The 21,182-nt window shown below is 42.3% G+C and overlaps 1 protein-coding gene across 5 annotated transcripts in view; it reads right to left on the minus strand.

Annotated features, from left to right (window-relative positions):
• The window catches only part of tln2b (talin 2b), a 112,603-nt gene that overhangs the window by 15,011 nt on the left and 76,410 nt on the right, over positions 1–21,182 (minus strand). For 4 of the 5 annotated variants that reach the window (XM_049574913.1, XM_049574910.1, XM_049574911.1 and 1 more), the window contains exons 23-47: positions 20,987–21,100; positions 20,742–20,876; positions 20,396–20,524; positions 20,154–20,256; positions 18,210–18,418; positions 17,660–17,779; positions 17,282–17,479; positions 16,631–16,770; positions 15,993–16,086; positions 15,436–15,525; positions 15,196–15,318; positions 13,481–13,624; positions 13,060–13,245; positions 12,793–12,933; positions 11,894–12,075; positions 9,513–9,645; positions 9,298–9,399; positions 9,003–9,173; positions 7,036–7,182; positions 5,070–5,171; positions 4,804–4,923; positions 3,971–4,117; positions 2,728–2,894; positions 2,204–2,387; positions 1,661–1,786 (exon numbers count right to left, since the gene is read on the minus strand). In XM_049574913.1, the coding sequence (XP_049430870.1) occupies positions 1,661–1,786; positions 2,204–2,387; positions 2,728–2,894; positions 3,971–4,117; positions 4,804–4,923; positions 5,070–5,171; positions 7,036–7,182; positions 9,003–9,173; positions 9,298–9,399; positions 9,513–9,645; positions 11,894–12,075; positions 12,793–12,933; positions 13,060–13,245; positions 13,481–13,624; positions 15,196–15,318; positions 15,436–15,525; positions 15,993–16,086; positions 16,631–16,770; positions 17,282–17,479; positions 17,660–17,779; positions 18,210–18,418; positions 20,154–20,256; positions 20,396–20,524; positions 20,742–20,876; positions 20,987–21,100 (3,507 nt within the window). The remainder of the gene's footprint in view (positions 1–1,660; positions 1,787–2,203; positions 2,388–2,727; positions 2,895–3,970; positions 4,118–4,803; positions 4,924–5,069; positions 5,172–7,035; positions 7,183–9,002; positions 9,174–9,297; positions 9,400–9,512; positions 9,646–11,893; positions 12,076–12,792; positions 12,934–13,059; positions 13,246–13,480; positions 13,625–15,195; positions 15,319–15,435; positions 15,526–15,992; positions 16,087–16,630; positions 16,771–17,281; positions 17,480–17,659; positions 17,780–18,209; positions 18,419–20,153; positions 20,257–20,395; positions 20,525–20,741; positions 20,877–20,986; positions 21,101–21,182) is intronic. The other variant, XM_049574914.1, reaches the window with a different exon arrangement.

Consider the following 21,182-nt stretch of genomic DNA (forward strand, 5'->3'; position numbering starts at 1 on the left):
CTTAAAGTTGTTTATGTGTGGTCTAATAATATAAAGTGTTTTGTACATATTGTAAAGCACTCTGAGACAAATTCATGTTTTTGATATTTAAATAAAACAGACTTGACCTGACAAAGAGATGTCAGACTGAGCTTAATCTCTGAACACAAAGTATCTGCATATTTATGCAGAGTCTGTGGGCAACGGGACAAGACTTTGGTATTGGAAGTAGGGCTGAGACTAACTAGTCTTCTCATGATGAACTAACCTGCCAATTAGCTGGCTGTGTGAACTTGTTTCGGTTTTCAAATGGGAAAAATGCAATTTAATCATCCAAAATGTGAATATGAGAAGAATCCTGGGGTCCTCTTTTGCAATATCTGGACTCATCTGGATGAGGGCTACATCTGGACATACATATTAACTGGATGTTTTCCCTTTATCCTTTATGGTTTTCTTGTTCCTGCGTACTCTTGTCCGTAATGGGCTGTGTCTGGTGATCATACATGGATGATATGTATTGCTATGTGCTTTTGTGTTATTAACTCTTGGCTATGTTGAATTTAGGTGTCAAAATCCCTCTTTCGTGTGTGTGTTTGTTTTGGTTGGGTTTTGGGTAGGGATTTTTGTTGGGGTTTGTATGTTCATGCTGAAATACATTATCATTAATAAAAATAATATTAAAAAAAAACAAACTGCCAATTATTTTCAGGAATAATTGATTAATCGTTTAGTCTACAAAATGTAAAAAATATATCAGATATATCACAGAACCCAAAGTGACATCTTCCAGTTGTTTCTTTTGTCCAACCAGCAGTCCAAAACCTAAAGACTTTTCATTTAGTAGCATAAATGACGCAGAAAAGCAGCAAAATCTCACATTGCAGAAGCTGAAACCAGTAAATGTTTGAGATTTTTGCTGGAAAAATGACTGAAACTATTTATTGAATTAATTAATTCGAAGTCTGGTTTCCGTTTGTGGTCTGATTAGTTTTCAGGTTTAACTAGCAAGTAACCAGTCCATGTGAAGAGCAAAGAGGTGAGAACACATTGGCCAAAATGCAGTCTCAGAACCCACTGGCTATAGTCTGATGACAATTTAGCGTTATGTTAGCTTTTTTAAAAAATAGCTCCACTGGCTCTCTTGAAATATTGGCTGTTGCCTCAGAGTCCTATTGTCGTAAGACAGATAGCCGATGGGTTCTTAGATTAGGCTGAGCTTTATTTGAAGCTTCACTTAGATTAGGTCATGACAATGAAGCTGATTCAAAAATCACTACAGTCTCAAAAGTCACAAAGGAGGAGTCCCGCGGTTACAGATAGCTCTCAGTGAAGCGTACCAGCCCTCTCTCTTGCACACACAAATGCAGACACACAATATACATCTTAGTGATGGGTCTCATCCCACGTACAGATATGACAGAAAAAGCAAATACCTTGCAAACCCTGATAAGGACTGTCATCATTCTTTTGAAAAAGCCTTACTTCGTGCTACCAGATACGTCAAACTGAGCGTAACAGTAATACAAAGAGAGCATTTACAGAATACATATCTACATGACTGTATCTTCTCATTGAGGAGGCATAAACTGAGTAATAAATTGAAGACTTGCATTGTTGAAATCAATACACAGCCAAACCAGATATGACAGGTGAATATTAAAGCAGCGAATTTATTTACCTTGGCGGCGCTCTTCAGCTGATACATAGATGGGTCGTCAGCTGGCTTGCCGGCGGCACATTTGGTGGCACTGATGAGTTCAGCCAGAGCCTTGGCCACATCCCGTACCGCGTTTATCAGAACCACCTGAGGAGATAAAGCTGGAATCAATACGGCACAATGGTCAGAGTATAGGTTTATCAGCAGCACCCTGGGGAGAGGATTTAACACTGCAGCCCTTATCACTCCCACCTAGTCATGATACTTCAGACTTAGTGAAGGGCAGAGATAGAGTCATGCACACAGAAGGAAGGGGAGGCACGATATATATCAGATGAAACTGAAATTACAGAGATAATCTAATGCTGGGTTTACAGAATGATAGAAGACATTCATAGAAGATGAATAATATTACAGAGTAGTACAATCGTAATGGGTTATAATAGATGGTTGAAGCTCTGTGCGGCTGAATTAAAAGGCAATAACTGAGCGGCATACAACTGTAACTACACACATCTAACATCTGTGGTTATATTAGACATTCTTTAGTGTAAATTTCATCACCTGTGTCTCGGGGTCCTCAGAGCCCATGCTGGTGGCTCCCAGTTTGACCACCTCAGTGAGCTGGGTGATGGTCTTGGCTGAGGACTGGGCAGCCTGGGCCAGTTTCTCCTGGCTGGATGCAGCTCCAGCAACCAGCAGCTTGGTGTCCTCCACCAGTGTCTTGGCTGTCTTCAAGATGCTCTCCCTGAGGGATGGGACACATTGTGTCACAATCTGCTCCACAGTCACACTCAAGTACCAGCAATATGAAAGGAAGCTGTTGCTCTTTGTAGCAGAATGTGTGTTTGGTAAGAACAAATTTCAATTTACATTCATTATGTGAAATGCATCTGAATATTGGGCTTTATTGGCAAATCCGCATCTCTCCTGAGTGAGTCATCAAAGGAAAAGGGAGCTCTATGTTGCATGTAAAAACCTAAAAAGTTATATTAACCTTGTGTTGATGAAAACTGGTAACATTTGTTTTCTTTTTTGCTGAAAAAAGGCTTTTATTTAACATCATGTCCTGGTCAAGGTCACTGCACCTGTGGTCGGCAAAAGACTCCTCATTCTCGGGGTTCAGTGTTCCAGCTGAGGCGAACATGATGGTGGTGTCCAGGTCAGCGATGATGCCAGAAACAGCGCTGGCTGCTGTGATACAGGCCTGGGTGCCTTTGTTCCCCGCCTGCAGTGCTGACAGTACCAAGGACACCTGGAACATGTGGAGCATGGTATTAGATATGCAGAGAGGTCCTTCAAACATGCTGTTTTCAGAGGTGTTAAAAAACAGCTAAAAATAACCCTTGTTTCTGTATGCATTGCACATTGTTAATGATTAACCAGCAGCTTTGCCTCTTTGTAGGATGTTGGCGGAGCCTTTATAAATCAGGTGAGTGAGGTTGCAAGTGTTTAGAGTGAATGATTGGGACGAGCTCGATTAAAAAAAGGACGCTGGGAGTAAGAAAGGAGAGCAGGGTTAAACATGCATCAAATCAAGAGTCTGCTGCACAATCACATTAAGCCAATGAACCTGACTCTGCAAATCACACATCTCCCTCCGTAGACTGCTGTCTGCCCATCCCTCCTAAACAAATGGAAAGCCCTGAGAGGTACATTTCAACGAGGCACAGGCTTCACATATCAGCAAACCTGAGACCACAAATTATTCAAGTTCGGTATGAGCCCTGAATCAAATCATAGCCTCGGAGTGGTGGGGAGAAATTCTAATATGTGAGCAGCATGGCTAGCTGCTGCCGGGGTCGCAGCAGGGAGACATTAGTATTATCATTACCTGCACAGTGTGAGGGTGATCAGGAGAGTATGCTCTCATGACCTGCATGACTGGTACAATGATACGGTTAAGCACCACTTATTACCACCTAAAATAAACATTAACCCTTTAGTCTTCTGACTCTGTTCTATAGTGGTTTAACACCAAGGCTAAACCTTAATTAAAATACAAAGCATACCTGTCAGCTACAGTATAATAATCAGTTATTCACACCCAAACTTATTCAACTTAAATCTTGCAGATGCACACACTTATATATTCCATCACTTTATTTAAATTGGTATATATACAGCAACTTTACTGAGAGATGCATGAAATATATTTCAATAAAAATGCTAATGCTGAGTTGATGCTGCTTCCAAACTTCTAACAGCAGAGATGGCAAATTATGACAGCAAAAATAGACTTCCCTTAAAAAGTCAAGATGTTTATATGTATATAAAAACCTTCCTCCTGCAAGATTTAAAGATACCAGTTTCTGTCCACATAGAGCTTACCTTCTCCGTGACTGCGCGGGCACACTCGATGAGCTCCCTTTTGGAGAAGCTGTCAGTGGGGCTGAGCTGCAGGGCTCCAGCCTTCTGGACCATGTAGATACAGCCGTGGCCCAGCTCTTGCACCCGTGTCTTTATCTGGAAACCGACCTGAAAGCATAACCAGGCATCGACTAACACTGGCTCCATCTTCTCATTTGTGTCACTGTTCTGCACAATTACAATCATGCCCTAAACTGGCATGCCTCTTCTCCAGCGGGTGGATGAAAAATGATTTCAAGCACCCTCAGAGATGGAATGCTGGCACTACACCTTTAATTTACAGACTGAGATTCACGGGTGGGTGGTACTTCATTATGAGCATCACTATAGGCTTTTAGACTTGTAGAGGCACAATGTCGCTATGGTAACCAGCAGGGTTTCTAGCAGGCTGTTATATACAAGATATTGATAAGAGCTGTGTGCTTATTAGTGCAATGTTTCCACACATTGCTGTCCTCTGGACTACACAGAAAAAAAGCTTAAAGAAAAGACTATGTGGGTGCTGAGAGCGATGGATGCTGGAGGGGTATATTTCTGTTTGATCTCACACAGTCGGGAGCAGCCTTGAGGAAGGGGCGTCATTTCAAAGAACAGCAAACATCTGCTCTGATCAGTGTGTGAGTGGATACATCCGAGAGCATTTTTGGTGTAAAATGCAGACCTAAGCTGCTATTTCAATCTGACGTTTCAGAGGCACAATTGCAAAGAGATATACCATTTGATGTGTTGAATCTTTCATAAGAGTGTGTAATTGTCCCCGTGTACTCCATAGGATAGAAAGCACGGCTTCTCACCTCCTCTGGCTCTGCAGTGGCTGCAGCAAGGCGTCCTTGGTGTGCTAGCTGTGCGTAGTCCACTGTCACCTGAGAGGCAAGGCCGCCGAGCTCTTCAGGACAGGTTACTGACTTAGTCATCTGGCGACAGAGAGAACATTCATCATCAGCAGAGGCAGATTAATGTCTCTCCAGCCCTGCTGACAAATATTGTCATTGTGGATTGGAAATGTAATGGAAAACACACAGAGGCAGGCATAAATATCCTAATACATTAGTGCACTCACCATCTCCTGCGCAGTGATGGCGATGGCTTTGGAGAACTTCACCATGGTGGTCTGGTAGTCCACAAAGGAGCCCTCGGGTTCAGGAGGCGTTCCTTCATCCAGCTGTGAAGATCAGCACTTGAGTATCTATTTTAAGGCTTGCATAGTTTTTACATTACCTGGTCTAATACTTTGTTAAACCCTCTGCATTCTGTATTAAATTAGGAATGCTTGATAGATTAGTATTAAAGGACCAGTGCCTAGGATTTAGTGGCATCTAGTGAGTTTGCAGATTGTAACCAACTGAACACCCCTCCCTACACCCCCACCAACAGTGAACCTTCAGGGAACATAAAAATGTGAAAGCCTCTCTATAGAGCCAGTGTTTGATTCATCCATTCTGGGCTATTGTAAAAACATGGTGGTGCAACATGGCAGGCCCTGTGGAAGAAGAAGACCTCCTCCCTATGTAGATATGAAGGGCTAATTAGAAGCTAAAAAAACTGCAAGTCTTATTTTCAGATGGTTATACACTAATTAAAATATAATTATAAGTATTCAAGATGCTACATTTCTACCAGTAGATTCACCTAAATCCTACATGAAGATTTTTGCCAGGTTGTCAGCATACCACGTAGGGAAGGATTACCTCAGTTGATCACCCGCCAGTGCAGCTGGCCTGATTTTTTCATGCAGCTATGACTAACAGACCCCTCCCATGGACAATTTGGTCCGTCTAATTTTTTGGAAGACAGCTTAAGACCAAACTAAAGCCTGAACATTAATTCTGTCAGGATAATTTATGGTCGATTATTAGCTATCGTAAGGCTATCTATCAGTTGTGAGTGTTGGCTGCTAAGTCACTGCAGTACAGAAACGCTCAAGATACGTTTATAGACGGTGTTTCCAATATACATTTTGTGCACCAGACTAGAGAGCACTGACATTATATATTTTTTTAAACTAAAATATCTTGGTCCTAGCACAAACTTGGATTGGTGTACGATACATGTTTCTGTTTATTACGGAAATTAAGTGTGAGAATAGGCCAAAACGGCGTTCTCAAACTAGTGAGTGTGACACACTTCATGGCCCCACCAAAGGGTGTTGTCACCATAACAACTAACAGCAATCACCATTTTCTTTTGTACTAGTCACATGACCATGACAAACACTTAAGTGTCCTTTCTATTCATCCTATTTATATGATTGATACATTATAGTTATCCAGTTTTTAAAAGCAATGTTCTGCAGCTGCAAATGTTAATAAGTCATTATTAAACTGGCCTTGATGCAATGTAGCCTTCATCAAGAAGGAACATTATTATAAAGGATGGTGCAAACTTGGGTGATTAATTTAAGAGGCTGCTACAAAGATAAGTCGAGCTACACTGGCAATGCCAATACTGGATGCACACCATTTGGCAATCCAAGTTCTTCTAATGCTAATTGATATATAATTTCTTAACAATTAAAAAGCCATTAGTGAGAACATATAAACCTTTTTAATGTATGCATTCTTGTAAAATGGTTCCACCTTATATATGCTAATGGTTTTTAAACGATGGTCGCTCTTCTGTGTTTAAGCTGAGGGTGAAATAAATTTAAAAAACACAAGGTAGAAAAATAAAAATGAAGGGTAAGGTCTGAGCCAATATGTCTGAGTGTGAGCAGATCATCGTCAATTATTAGCCGTGCTGTCAACAGAATGACATGTCCCCCAGCAGGATGAGTGACAGCTAACATCACCAGTGGGCTGTGGATTCAAAACTTGTCATCTACTGGACTAATGAGAGTCACTGACAAGGACATACTCTTGGCACACTCGCCATGGCATTACCCTTACAGGGAAAGCTCACTTTGCCTTCAGACAAATAAGATAGGGAATAAGTGTCAACCTGAAATCCATTTAAAACCACCTGAGCAGACGTCTCATGAGAGTGCATGTGTGCTTTATCAAAACACACACAAACACGCCCTTACTCACCCTGCCCATGGACTCAGCGATGGACTCCACCATGCCCCCGACCATGCCTCCTTCACTGGCCGCCTCGTTCAAAGTCACCATGATGTCGTCCACGGCCTCCTTCATCAGCTGGGCTGCTTCAGAGATGGCATCGTGGGTGTGGGACGCCTGGGGACATATTCAGCTGATTAACGCTTCTGTGAAACTGTCTTGGTCTACCCAGAAGGAAATTTATCAGCTTGACAACAGCTCCAGAGTGTCCCTACAGCTGGGAAGTAGTATGCAGTGTCTCACTAGAGGACATTTCACCAGGCTGGATTCTTGCTGCTGTCAGGACCTATAATTAATAAACTGAAAATTCCAAGTTTAACATTTAACAAAGTTCACATCAGGCTTGGGCAGTATCGAGGTATTTAGATTTCCATAAGGTATGTTTTTACTACTGCTCTTCTCTTCTTTTGTTATAAACCGATACAGAGATGCTGTATTGAGATGATGTATTGTAGTGCATGACTCAAACCACCAGAGGTCAGTCTCTGCCAGGCAGCTGAGCTCAAAAGGATGTAGACTTGAGTGGTGGAGATAAAGTTGCAGGACTAAAAGAAAAAAAAGGAATGCCTCTGTCCCTGGGTTGGAGGATTTTGGGGTTTAGTCCAAATAATAAAGGTCAACAGCCAACATGGAAAAAATGTTTGCAGTGTTTGCCTTCAGTGAGCTATGACTAAAGAGGTACTATCTTCCATGGCAACTTGTGTCATCGGATCCTCCAGCAAGAATCTATGGGAGAAGGGCGCTTATTTCCTATCTATTCATTATTCTCGTAAAAAAAACCCAAAAAACCTGTGCCTTTTGATTGTTGCCAGGCAACCACCCTATCATGTCCTTTCACTTCCTGTGTAATCAAACTACCGTTTTTTCCCCAAGTAATTATTATCTAGTTACTAAACTGTTCAGGCAGAAGGTACTTGCTGCAGCTCTGGTTGAGGGTGAGAGGCTGTCAGTAAATAATTGGTTGGGCACAGGGAAACGGAGATCTGTGCGGGTACATGAGTCCGTAAAAAAGAGGGTGGATCATGGGGAGAACCACCAGTTGGTCCAGGAGCTTCGCCTTCATGATGGTAGCTTCCAGGCATATTTTAGGATGACTCTGAGGCAGTTTGACAACCTGCTGTCTATCGTTGGGCCGTATAGCTCTGGATATCCAGCAACCGCAACCACTAGTGTCTCCTCCGTTGTTTACGAACTGTAAACTTGTTGTCATGACCACCACAGACGGCCAGGATAATGTGAAAAAAAGACGACGAAAAAAGAGATGACATGAGAGATGACATTTTCCCGCTCTGAGAAGAAGGTTTTTCAACTCATGGAGTTCAGAGTGCTCCGGCAAAAAACTCTAGGTGCCTAGAGTGCAAAAATGTGAGGCACGTTGCAGCACAAAAAACACAAGCAAAAAGCTTCAGTCTCATTAAAAACAATTATAAAAAGGCGCCTCCAGCTGCTAAAACACACTCTGTATGATCAGGGCTTAAGCCTAGTTCACTGCTCTACAGCAGACCATTTTACAGAAATTTCTCAAGAAGGTACTGTTATTATTTTGTGGCTCTGTTTTTGGTAGCTGAGTTTGAGAAACAGCCGAATCACCTGAGAATGGGATTAGAAATTTTACAAATGATTACTTGGATCTTTAAATCAATTCTTAAACTCTTACACTAGTAGAGAAACAGAAAACCTGGAACTTTTGCTTATTTGTTTTGTATGAGTTTGATATGAGCAAAAGACTTCAAGCTGAAAGAAGGACATAAAATAGAGAATTACAGAAACTGAGGCAGAAGGATGCTCTAAATGATCCTCCTAAAAAAATCTACCCTGGAAAAAACATTCCTCCATCACTGTTTTGACCTATTGAAATTCAGCTTAAAATCAGGTCATCCTTTAAACAATGGTCATAGTAGGCTAAACACACTGTTACTACATGAACTGCTAAGTACCTTTGGGTTTCCCCCGCCTTCCTTGGCAGCGTAGAGCATCTGCAGGGCGGACTCAGACAGGGTCTTGGTCTGGTCTAGGATGGTCATCTGCTGCTGGTGGTCATGCAGCTTAGATGCGAGGCCCACTGATGCCACAACAAGCGGATCGAAGTAACTTGCCAGCTGGGTCACCTGGGAGAGGAAGTGTAAGACAGCTGTCTGAGGAAGGATTGGATCACAAGATAGAAAACAGACAGAATGGGGTTTTGCTTCCCAAATCCAGAGGGGATGAACGGATATATGGTCGGACCAGCACCTTGTGTCCTAGTTGGGCAGCTTCGCCTCGGGCCGCTGTGGAGACGGGATCAATCAGATGCCCAATCTCCTGCACAGACGATGTCAGCTGCTCCTGGAGCGCCTGGTGAGTTACGACGGCAGAGAATTACGGTATAAGTCACAACAGAAAGACTGCAGATCTCATTAAGTTCTTTCTCTCGGACAAGATAGAGCTGATGGGGTACTTGAACTCACTTCCATAGAGATATCATCTCTGCAGGGCAAGGTCTGCCCAACTGCAGCTAGGGAAGCTTGCTCAATGTCCCGGATACACTTATTGATGTTATCAATGGAGTAATCACACTCCCTCTGTCCTGGTGCCTTGTCCCTATCATCAGAAATGTGGAGAAACACATACATAAAAACAGTTCTACATTAGTGTGCAATAAATATAAAATACATTCAACAGCAGAAATAATACAAAATATTACAAAACTCTCATATAAATGAAAGGGATAGTGTGACATTTTCAGAAATACTTCTTTTCCTCTTAACTAACAAGAGCTAGATAAGAAAATACTGTCATATCTGTATGCTAAATATGAAGCTACAGCCAGCAGCTGATTAGCTTAGCTTTGCATAAAGTCAGGTGGAAAGCTAGCCTGGCTCTGTCCAAAGATAAAAAACAAATCCAGAGAATACAACAGTCTATAACATCCTCACATACTGAACACAACTGAAAATCTTGTTAGCAGCTTGTAAAAGGGTCATTACGAAGAGATGGTCCATGGCAGAACTGCTAACACAAGCGGAATGGCTGAAAATTGTGAATGACATTTACGATATGGAACAGTTTATTCACAGACTAAGAGCTCAAGAGGAGAAACGTCGACAGAAATAGAAGAAGTGAACGATGATGATGCTCACATGTGAACGACAAGATAAAAGAAAGAATCACTGACTGATTCACAAAAATTAATAGGTTTTATGAAACAGCATTTTTTCTGTCTTTTTCCTCATCTACAGTATGTATGTGTTTTGAGATGGAAAAGCAAAAAAATAATGTTTCTAAAAAAACATCCACCTTCCAGCACCTCTAAAGCTCTCATACACCTTTTCCACCAACATGGAACCAGTTCCGTTCCAGTTTCTGCTCCTAATTTTGAACTGTTCATTGTGTTTAGCCCAAAAAATAAACTGGTTCAGAACCTAAAAAGTTGGCTCTCAGCTGGATCCAAAAAACAGCAAGTTTTTTTTAACCAAAGTGCAAACCGTGACAACATCAGTGGGTGTGTCATATTCTACAGAGTGGAAAGAGAAGATGGAGAATGCAACTTGAGAAGTCAAGTGAGAAAATTGGGAAAAAAATTGGTCACATTAATAGTTGGTATGTTTGTATTTCGGATAAAAACAAATATCTGTAATATAGAACAAAAGCTCACAGGTCATCAGTGCGATCCACTATTTTGTCACTACTCTTTACTTCCCTCATGTATTGTCCAAACCCCTCCGTTAATAACACATCATTGATTACACTGGTTCTGCTTGATCTTGGTCGGGAGTATTGTCATCATCATGATGGGATTGCTAGGCAACCAGCAGACACTCTAGTCTCCAGGAATGAGTCGTAAACCCTGGAAATGAAATAGCATTTTAACACTACTGATTCCCTCATCTAGAAGTCAATAGGTTTTAATTTAGATGCCTGAAATAAGGTCTGTGTTTAAAACAAGCTTAAGAGACTTTCACGTTTTGTTCTACGACATAAAATACGTCTGTAAATACCCCACTCCTAAATTCTGAGGCTTTTATGCCTCTTGAAAAAGACAGTTGCTAACAAGTGGCTAAATGAGACTACAGAACATCATCATGCCAAACACGGCTTTACAGTCTCAATGTGGTGGTGATGTTAAGTCATGCAACCATGGTACAGTTAGTTTATAACCTAAAGTTAGCTTTTTACTTCTGGCAATTGCATTTACGCTTAAAAAAATCATAACAGTGGTGTTCATTTGTGAGGATTTTCTTGCTGAAAAAAATGTGTATCATAAACTTTTGTTTGCCACTGGGTTTGTTTTCTGCAATAATCCAAAATCCAATGGAAAAATCCCATTGGCTTCTTAACAAAGGAACCAGGATGAGGCTAACTACAGAAAAACATCAACCCTGGAGCACTCTATGCTATGCCAAGCTAATCTGCTGCTAGCTTTAGCGTCACATTTAGTATATAGATAGATCAGATTTGTATTAAAACATATTTTATTCCTTTAAAAGTAAACTGTCAGCCAGTCTATTTTGGACCTTAACTGCTGTGAGAAGAGTGTATGCATGAGGATGATGATGATGACAGAAGTGGGCGGGGCACTACTTCTGAAAAAAATGTGTTGCAGATCCACTGTGGCTCCTCATCTCACCACTGCTCCATACTGTTCATTAATCTATTACAAGGCAGCGGGAATCTCAGCAGATATAAACTAATGTGGCAATTTATTGTTTAGCTCAACACATATCACAGAGTAAGCCCTCTGGCTTCAGATACAATTTTTTTCCTCCTACTGCGAGTAAAACCATTAGAAACTTTGATTCAGGATAATCCTGCAGAGACATATGTGGCAGTAGGTGGGATTAATACCAACCTGATGGAGGTGATGAGACTCTTGATCGAGTCAGAGACTGTTCTGGAGTGGCCGGCCAGTATGGACCAGGTGGGAGGATCTTTGGGGTTGAGGACCAGCGAGCGGGCTGTTTCTAAAAGGTAAGTGGAGCTATCGAGCATGGAGCGCGCTGAACGCACGATGGGCTCCTGGGCCGCTGAGCCCTGTGGAAATGGAAAGATTAGCGCAGGTGAAACAGCAGCTCAGGTAACAGCTCAACAGCAAGAAGCTAGCCACATTGGTATGACAGAGTTGTTAATATTCCTTGACTACCTTGGAGAGATCAAAGGTGCAATCAAAGGGAGGGATGAGATTAGAAAGGCAGCTTTACACAGATGCAGGAAGAAACACCTTCAGTCTTTATGATCCGAGCCAAAGCCTCCCTCGACAATTAGATTAACAAGCTGAAGATTAGAGCAGCTGTGCTGAGAAAGAGTGCCGTTAAACACTGCCCTCCAACAGATTACAGCCATAAAGCTTTTAGAGGACTGTGCGAGAACTGTTCGGCTCAGATTGAAAAATAAAAATCCATCTTTCTCCTCAAGTCTTTTCTTGACATTAAAAGAAAAGGGGAAATTGGACCTCAATCCAATTCCCCCCATGTTCGCTGGACAAACCTTTCTGTGTTGGCTCATATAAAAGTGCCTGTTTCAAAGGGGTTGAGTGCAGAAGTCACAAACATATTCATGAAATATTTCAGAAGAGTATCTTCAAGATCCTCTGTAGGATGATGGCGAAAAAATGACTAATTGGATGTTTTTGAGAACAAAGAACCTGATGAAAGATTGCCATTCATTTTCATTCAGCTGTGGGACTGTGGGAAAAAATGAAAGAGAACTTTAAACAGGACACTGCAAACAAGCATCACAGTGGATAAATACCTCATTGCTGATCTGCGCTGGGATGCTTGCAAACTCAGGGTTGCTGGCAAAGGTTGACAGGTTTTCTACAGCCTCAAGGAGTGGGGTCGTAGCAACGCGGCATCTGTTTCTGTTCTCTTCCGAAAAATCCCCATCTAAGGCCTGAAACAAGACAGCACCATATGAATATTTGTCCAGTTGGGTCATATTTTTGTAAGCGTCTGAATGATACACACATTCGCAGCTTCTCACAGGACGAAAGAATTCTGTACCAAATTTACACTCAACGTTTTGATCAGTTGGGGAGTTGACCTTGATGGTTTTGACAAGGTTGGCTGTGGTGTTGGCCACCTCTTTGGCTGACTGGACAAACTGTCTCCGAGCCACAGGGTTGGAGGTTTTAGAAGAAGCCAGGCGGCAGGCGTTACAAAGAGCTGAGGTATGCTTGGCTACAATCGTTGCTGCAGACAAGACCTGACAAAGAAAGAAAACAGCAACAAACAGGAAGCAGAGGTGTATGAAATTAGGCGCTGAGGTGTGTGCAGAGTAAATTATTTACGACATTCAGGTCGATTTTAAGGTTTTCAAACCTAATGAGCCGTTTAATCACAGTCACCAGAGATCTATATACACTACTATCCCAAGTGTAGTCCACATTTGTCGGGGAATGGTCCTGTAATGATTTCAAGACCCATATGGACCTTCTTACCTGTGAGGGACTACTGGCTGGGTCCACTAAGTTCTGACAAGCCATCTGTATAGCCTGATGGGCCCTTGCAAACTGGATGGGATCCACCAGCCCCTCGTGGCCTGACTGACTATTGGGATCAGACACACCTACAAGATAAGAGGCCTACAGGGCAGAAAACAAACAGAGTTATATAGATGTATCAGTGTGCCACCAGACAGGTTCTCTCTGTCCTCTATGATGCCACCTGTTGTCACAGACAAGCTAAACCCCCCATGTGCAGCCTGCAATCTCTGACATAAACACATAAGTACATGAATACATGAATAGATACATACATTGATTCATATTGTATACACTGTGCATAACTGGGGAGCTTTCTGCAGAGGGAACAAAAGATCTGTCAGAGGGTGCCCTTTTCCAGACAAGGCAACTGAATGTTGCTTCAAGGTGAGGATGTTATTTTACAGCTTTAGGGGTGAGTCTGTAAAACCTCCAATGAATCCGGACTCACTGTCGTGACCAATTGTCCTGCTCATGTTTAATTACCGTTTAAGACTGGATTCCACCTTGTCAAGATGTTTGAATTGTTTTGCATGTATTGGTTAGAGGGCTCTATGTATCATGTAAAACAAATTTTTGCCTAATATGTAACATGATTAAAATCCTCTTAACATTCCTGTAAAATCATCTGAAACGCCCATCAAAGACATAACCAAAGTAAATTGAAAGCTGTTGTTTTTCCATTTTCAACACATGTACATGCACTGTCTTTGAACAGTAACACTCTTTTTTCTTTTTTTTTTCCAAGATTCACCGTAAGTGTGTCTGACATTGAGTAAAAGAAGTTTGAACACATGGAAATAGATTTTTTTTTTAATCTCCGTCTGGATATTTTCTTGAAAAAAGATGCTGCAGATGGCTATAACTAAGAGTTACTTAATAGCTGGAAAACAATATCACAGCAAATGAACATTTTACACATATTTTTCTAAGGCTTTGTTCTGGCGCCTTTCAAAAAAAGAGACCGAAACACTGTACTGAATGTGTGATTATGACTTTAAAAACAAATCAGCAAAGACCAAAATGTCTATTTAGGAGCTTACAGCATATAATAAAACTTAAAGAAGCCTTTAATTGATAATAAATACTGGTTTCCCTCGCTTAAGACAACAGAGAAGCCATTTGTATTTGTGTGTGTTAGTTATGTACATTTAAAATGGCCTATGTTGACCGTAACAACTTAAAAAGCTCCAGTCAGAGGTTTCATTGGCTACAAGACCCGTCAGCCATCATACCAACACCTTGCAATTTGCTGGCTCTTTAGACTGACAAGAGAGAATGGCCCTTCCTTTCAACACATGCTCTCATTGGCTGATATAGGCTGTAGAGAGGACATGGAAGCTCCTATTGGCTCAAGTGAGGTGTCAATCAAAAGGTCAGAGTTCATCAACTATTTTGATATCTTGTTTTCGGCAATATTTACAATATGACTGAGGATCTCCAACTGATGATTTGAGTCTTAGACAGCCCTAGCATGTTACACTCAGGATTTATTTTACAGCATGTAAAAACACCATATGGACAGTTTAACAAGGTTAAAATCTTGCTTTTCATTTGAGGGGGTCTTTGAAAAACAGGGTAAGCAAAAAAGAGTGCAGAGGAGCAGAAAGCTCAGGTGAAAGTAGAAGCATGGTAGCTCAGACTGAGTAGTTAGTCCCATGCTGTGATCTCACCTGTCCTGCAGCCTCCGTCAGCCCACACAGAGCTTTGGACGCTACACCCACGCTCTCCCCGAAGGCCACCACATCACCTGTCTTACAGTGCTGTGATATGCCTGCCATTGACTCTCCAAGGACCTGAGGCATATGGAAACGGAGGGAACGTGTACAAATTAGATCCTCAGCTGCCTAGCATGTAAAATGTTTCTGACAGTTAAAGCATATAGTTCACACAGTTATTTTGATAGCTTGTACCTTTGAATTCTCCATGACGCTTTCGATGCAGTCGAAATAGGAGAGCTCATTGACAGGCTCACTGGGATTATCTAGGAGGCCCCTGACAGCCTGTACATAGACAGAGATGATTAGAACTTAAACTACAATGGACACACCGCTGAATATTCCTGCTGTGATTTCACACTTTTATCAGCCACTTAATTTAGAGAAAGGAAACACTATAAATGTAAATCAAGCTGATTAGAATAAACTGCCTTGATAAATAATGATAATCACGCTTTTAAAATGCACAGCCTTATTGTCGTTTTCAGTTACTTGAGTTTAAGTGAATGTAGGCTTCAGTATGCAAAAATACTCTGGTTCAACTAGTGTCACTAATGCACTTATTGTAGTTCAGGATGTCCGTCTACAATGAATGGCTCTATGGGAGTAATCAGATGCAAAATAGATGAAAGGAAAGGGGTGAAAAAAATGTAATCACTGATGCAAAACACACAGGCATGTAGACGCAACAGAAAACAGGCCTGAAGAGAAGGACAGTCTGCGTGTGGTACAGTGTATGTGAGGACGGCTACCTCCAACTCCCTCAAGGCGTTGTCACACTCCTTTTGTCCCGCTGCTTGCTGGGTACAGATTGTGATCAGCTGGTTAATACTCTCTGTCACTGCCCTGAAACACACAGGCAGCCACACAGGCTTTTTAGCTCTCACATGTGTCCTCCGCATGCATGCTCAGCCTGGCTTCACTCACACTCACTCACACATGCTTTTAGCTCCCCTACTCAAGCATGGCACCGCTGGCCACTCACTGCGATGGGCTAACACGCCGCACAGGAGTGCAGAGATTGTCTTGAGTTTGTGTTCAGCCTTGCTGAGCACAGACAGGCCCGAGCCAAGGCTTCCATCTTCCTAATTAGACAGAGAGAAGTCAGTCAGGCCCAAAGCCCTGCGGGACCAGCTGTTGGCTCCTCACTACATACTCCCTCTAGCAATGCTGAACAGGCACAGCTTGGGAATGGCATGTGGATGCAGCAGGAAGACGTTTTGTGACATTTACGTTTAAAATCACAATTTCCTTCATGCTCAAACATGGAGCAGGATTCATACTTGGGACAAAATGGTTCAGTTCACCAGCAAATAGTGTATGATATTCATTAGAAACAAATAAAGAGAACATCTGACACATATCAGGTGCTATCTGCATCTTATCGCACCTTGCTGCCACAGCTAGGAGATTCTTAGCATTGGCTGCACCTGGATCCACAGACAGAGACTTGGCAGCCAGCAGCAGCTTACTGGATGCCATTGAGATGTTCTTCAGATTACCAATGACTTGGATCTGGTCCTCCTGGCTCTGCACGAGGAAGGAAAAGGAAAAATACAGGTGATTTTTAGTTTCGAGTATTTACTGTATCTGGAACAGCTGTCAAGGGATAAAGTATTGTAAAAAATGTATCTACCACCTATATCCTCTCCCCTCACTCAGCAGGCCGCTTTGAGCCTGATTAAAGCTCGAGTGTCATGCTACATCAACTCCAATCCCAAACGATCTTTCCAAATTAATGAGCAAAATAACCAGAACAAGAACATCACAAGATCTCATTACATCTGACTGTGTTAGTGCTCTTGGGGACAATCATACGCCTAAATGAATTAGATGAAAAGGTCTAATTAACAAATGACTTAAATAGCTTAGGTAATAAGTGACACAAAAATATGAGCTCGGCCACTCGGCTTTAAGACGTTGACGCTTTTCCATGAAAGGTTTTAATTCTGCTCTCCATGTGTAAAATACTAGCTGAAGTGGATTACCACTGAACTGTTTTAATGGAGTGTGGACGGGGTTGACTGATCATGAAACCTACTTGGGTGTGTCCTGCCATCTCAATGCCAGCATCCAGGAACTCATCAAAGTCTTGGCTGAACTTTCCTGAGGCCGCAGCCAGCTGGCTGCTCGTTCCACGAGAGGAGTGGACGACCTCGCCTGCAGAGTGGTTGAGTTCAGCTGCTGTGTGGTTCAGATCACTCTGGGCCTCCTGGAATGTCTTACTGCAGGGAGGGAGCTTCAAAGACGAGACACACACCAATTAGGGCACACTGTAATACACAGACTATCAAAAATCAAGTCAAATGGAAATATCCTGCTCAGTTGTGGGGTGGTATTGTAATGTGTGTGTTCAGTACAGATGTTTTTGTGTAACTACAAATGCACTAAGAAATCCACAAGTCAAGATGGGACTCACAATGTCCACCAGCAGCTTCTTGCTGGCCTCTCCGATGCTCCTGAGAGCCATGTCTACATCCTTCTGGCCTGGCAGGCAATTCACACAATTATTCAGAGAGTGCGACACTGCTTTGGCCACCTGAAACACAGCACAACGCTCCGTCAATGGACTGCCATTAGTCATTCTAACAATGTGCTGCACAATACAAAGTCCCAGAGCAAAGCTATGAGGGGAAAACATCTCAAATGCAAATTGGGCTCACAGCGGTGCACAGTAATCCGTGTCACTAATTTATGCTGCTGTCACAGATATATGCCAAACAATATGTTTATCCCCTGAAGGGCTGCAGGAGAATGAGCAGTTTTACTCTGGCACTCCTGAGAGAGGAATACCAGGCGAGAGACAGAGCAGAGAGAAAATAGCAACGCTTAGAGGAGATGATTGTTATGGAAAGAAGAAATGTTCACAAATCAGTAGAGGAGAGAGAGAGAGGGGCCTGGGAGGAACAATGTGATTGTTGCATGAATATTACTGCTGCTGAGTTATATATTACTGGGAGCTATGTTACCTGTGCTAGTCTCTGCTGACTCTCAGCATCTCCTGGATGAACCAGGGCCTGATGGGCTTCGTGGATCAGCATGGCCGAGCCCTCCATGACACACTGGGCAGAGTCCAGCATCGCTGCTGCCGCCTGAGGCTCCTTGGTGCTGGCTGCTACACCTCTGGCTGCTTGAGCCAATGTCCTTAGAGCCTGGGCCGTTTCTCTGGCAGCCACACCTGGGAACAACCAACAACATGTTGAAATCACAATGAATCATTTTGATCATAGACAAAAGACAGAGAGAATACCATAAGGCAAACCAAATAATATCAGAACAAGTGAAAACACAGCCTTTCTACTGTCGTAACTATGGATGTAATATTGTACAGAAGAAATATGATGTTCACTTTCCCCTTGTTGAACACTGTTATGTCGTGAAAGTAAGTAACTGTGTCTCTGTAGAAATTAGAAGTGACATTTTACTAAACATTAATTTCAATCTAATTAGTTTTACTTTGCAGCAGTCTCTGCTTAAGCGATACAAACTCAGAGGTATGTGTATTTCATGTCATTACTATAATTGTAATTGCATTGTGCAAATCAGCTGGCAGAGGCTAGCCGTACCACATTGAGAACAAACTGTGATACTGAAATGCCCTCATTGTTTAAATAAATGAGTTAATATAATAAATATGGCTCCACACGGGAGGTGCCCTTAACTTATTATACACAGAGCCGAGAAGAAAAGCAGCAAATTGCATCAAATTGCATTAACCAGCCAAGTGAAGCCATTTGCTGATGGAATGTTAAATCTAGTGAAAATAAGATTAATGAGTAGCGAGCAGCACCGTGGGCCACAGCATGAAGTGCTGCCTGGGAGCAGTCATTGTTAGAAATGCTTTTTTCTATCTGTCTTCATCTCTCCTCCCCTGAGATCCTCGATTGGGCCACAATCGGCGGCAGAACAGCCAAGCCACGCTGGATTCAAAGGGTTCAGTTTAAGGCAATAGTGATAGCATAAATAAAGGAGTCATGATTTCCTCTGCCTGCTTTTTCTTCACACTCCCACTTGGCACAGTTCGAAGAAACAACTTTTTTCACTCAAAATTACAGTCTGCAATGCACATATATTTATTAAATATAACCACTCTGGCAACGTAACTGCTGTAGACATAAGTAAAATTATTTAACTTAATGCCTACTCAAAGCTATAGTTGGTAAAAATAACTTCTTTAATATTTGCTGAAACTCTCACTTTATTCTCACAGCACTAAATGCAGATACTGAGTGGAGGAAAATAATATTCCTCTGCCTACTCTTTTGCCTAGTAGCGCTACTAATCGCATTAACACACGTGAGTAAAAATAACCAATCAGAGCAGAGGAGTCTCTAATGCTGTCAATCATGTCAATTGTGGCTTGTGAACTACGCTAAGTAGCACTGATCAAATATTAAGATTCTGTTATCGATTGCACATTTCTGTCCTTAAATGTTTTCTGAAACATATTTTGGTGTATTGTTCAGCTGTTAACTGAGAAAGTTGCTCCAGCCTTCTCATTTTACAGCTTAACAGTACACTAAAATATGTTTCTGGAAACATTTTAGGGGAGAAATAGGCAATGCAGTGACAGAATCTTGTTTCATATTTAATAAATGCTGCCTAGTTTGGCAGTTTGACCACACACGAACAGTGATTAACATGTGTGACAGCTGTGTTAGAGACTCCACAGTTCTGATTGGTTGTTGTCGGTGTGTGGTGTGCGTGTGTGATTCTAGCTAATGCCATCAGAGGTGGCAGGAGGGGAGGAGGGACAGTATTTTTTCGACAGGCTATCTGTCTCATGTTTTTATTTCAGAATATAGTGACAGTTTAAGCAAACATAACACAAAGGTATTTTTTTTTATAAAAGTAGCCAGCTGTAGCTTTATGATTCTATGACCTACTCTCTTTGTGTAATGCACTTCCTTTACCTGTATAATGTTCATTGCCCTGTGCGGCACATGTCAGCAACTGGGCCATGGAGGAGCCCACAGCCTTAGACGTACTTCCTAAATCCTGAGCACACTTCTCCAGCTGTGCGAGAAACAGAACACACAAATAAACCATGTGATTCATAGTCGTGATCTCCTCATCATGCTAGTATGTCTACAGTTGGATAACCACAGTATAATATTTCAGCTGAACTTTACAGCAGATGTTGCTGCGTACTGACCGTTTCCCCAGGAAGAGGTTTGAGTTGGCCGTCAATGACAGACATCTTTGCATCCTGCAGCTCACTCTTGAGTGTCTGTACAGTTTTGAGAGCTGAATCGATCTCCAGAGGACCGCAGGCTTCATGGGCCTTTAAGTGACACACAAGCATAAATATTTCTCACATGATGAACCCCGTGCATTATGCAGCACAGACAGGATGCCAGCCGATATGCTGTGCTCAGTATCTCTAAATGAGATCAAAGAGCTGGGCTTACCTAAGCCTCACAACAAACAAGAGATAGCAACAAATTTCCTGCATCAGTGAGATGATTCCTGCTATCTCTAACAGTGTTAAGTATGGATACCTTCTGGGTGGCCGTCCTGAGCTCGGCCAGGCAGGTGGCCAAGTTTTTGGCACACTGGCCAAGTTGCATAGCAGCAGCCTGGTCAGCCACTGTTGGAACGGCTGACTTTGCAGACGTCACCATTTTACTCCCCGGCTGAGTGATGGTGACAGAAAAACAACAACAAATTCATAAGCACTTTTGACTGTGTAAGTGATGACAGAGAGTTTGATTGTTGTGGACTGTGTTGTGGTGAAAGGGCTGACCTGTAAGAAGCTCTGGCTGGCCATGATGAGGGCAAGCTGAGCACCTAGCTCCTCGGGCTGGGCCTGGCTGCTCCTCATCCCCTGCACCAACTGGGGAATGCAATCTGCTACTGCCTGCAATAAAAATACAACAATAATCTATGCTTCATATCCACATCATCATGTTTGAAAGAGAAAAGTGCTGCCAAGGCTTCCA

The sequence above is a fragment of the Epinephelus fuscoguttatus genome, linkage group LG4, assembly GCF_011397635.1.
Source record: "Epinephelus fuscoguttatus linkage group LG4, E.fuscoguttatus.final_Chr_v1".
In the NCBI taxonomy this organism is placed as follows: domain Eukaryota; kingdom Metazoa; phylum Chordata; class Actinopteri; order Perciformes; family Serranidae; genus Epinephelus; species Epinephelus fuscoguttatus.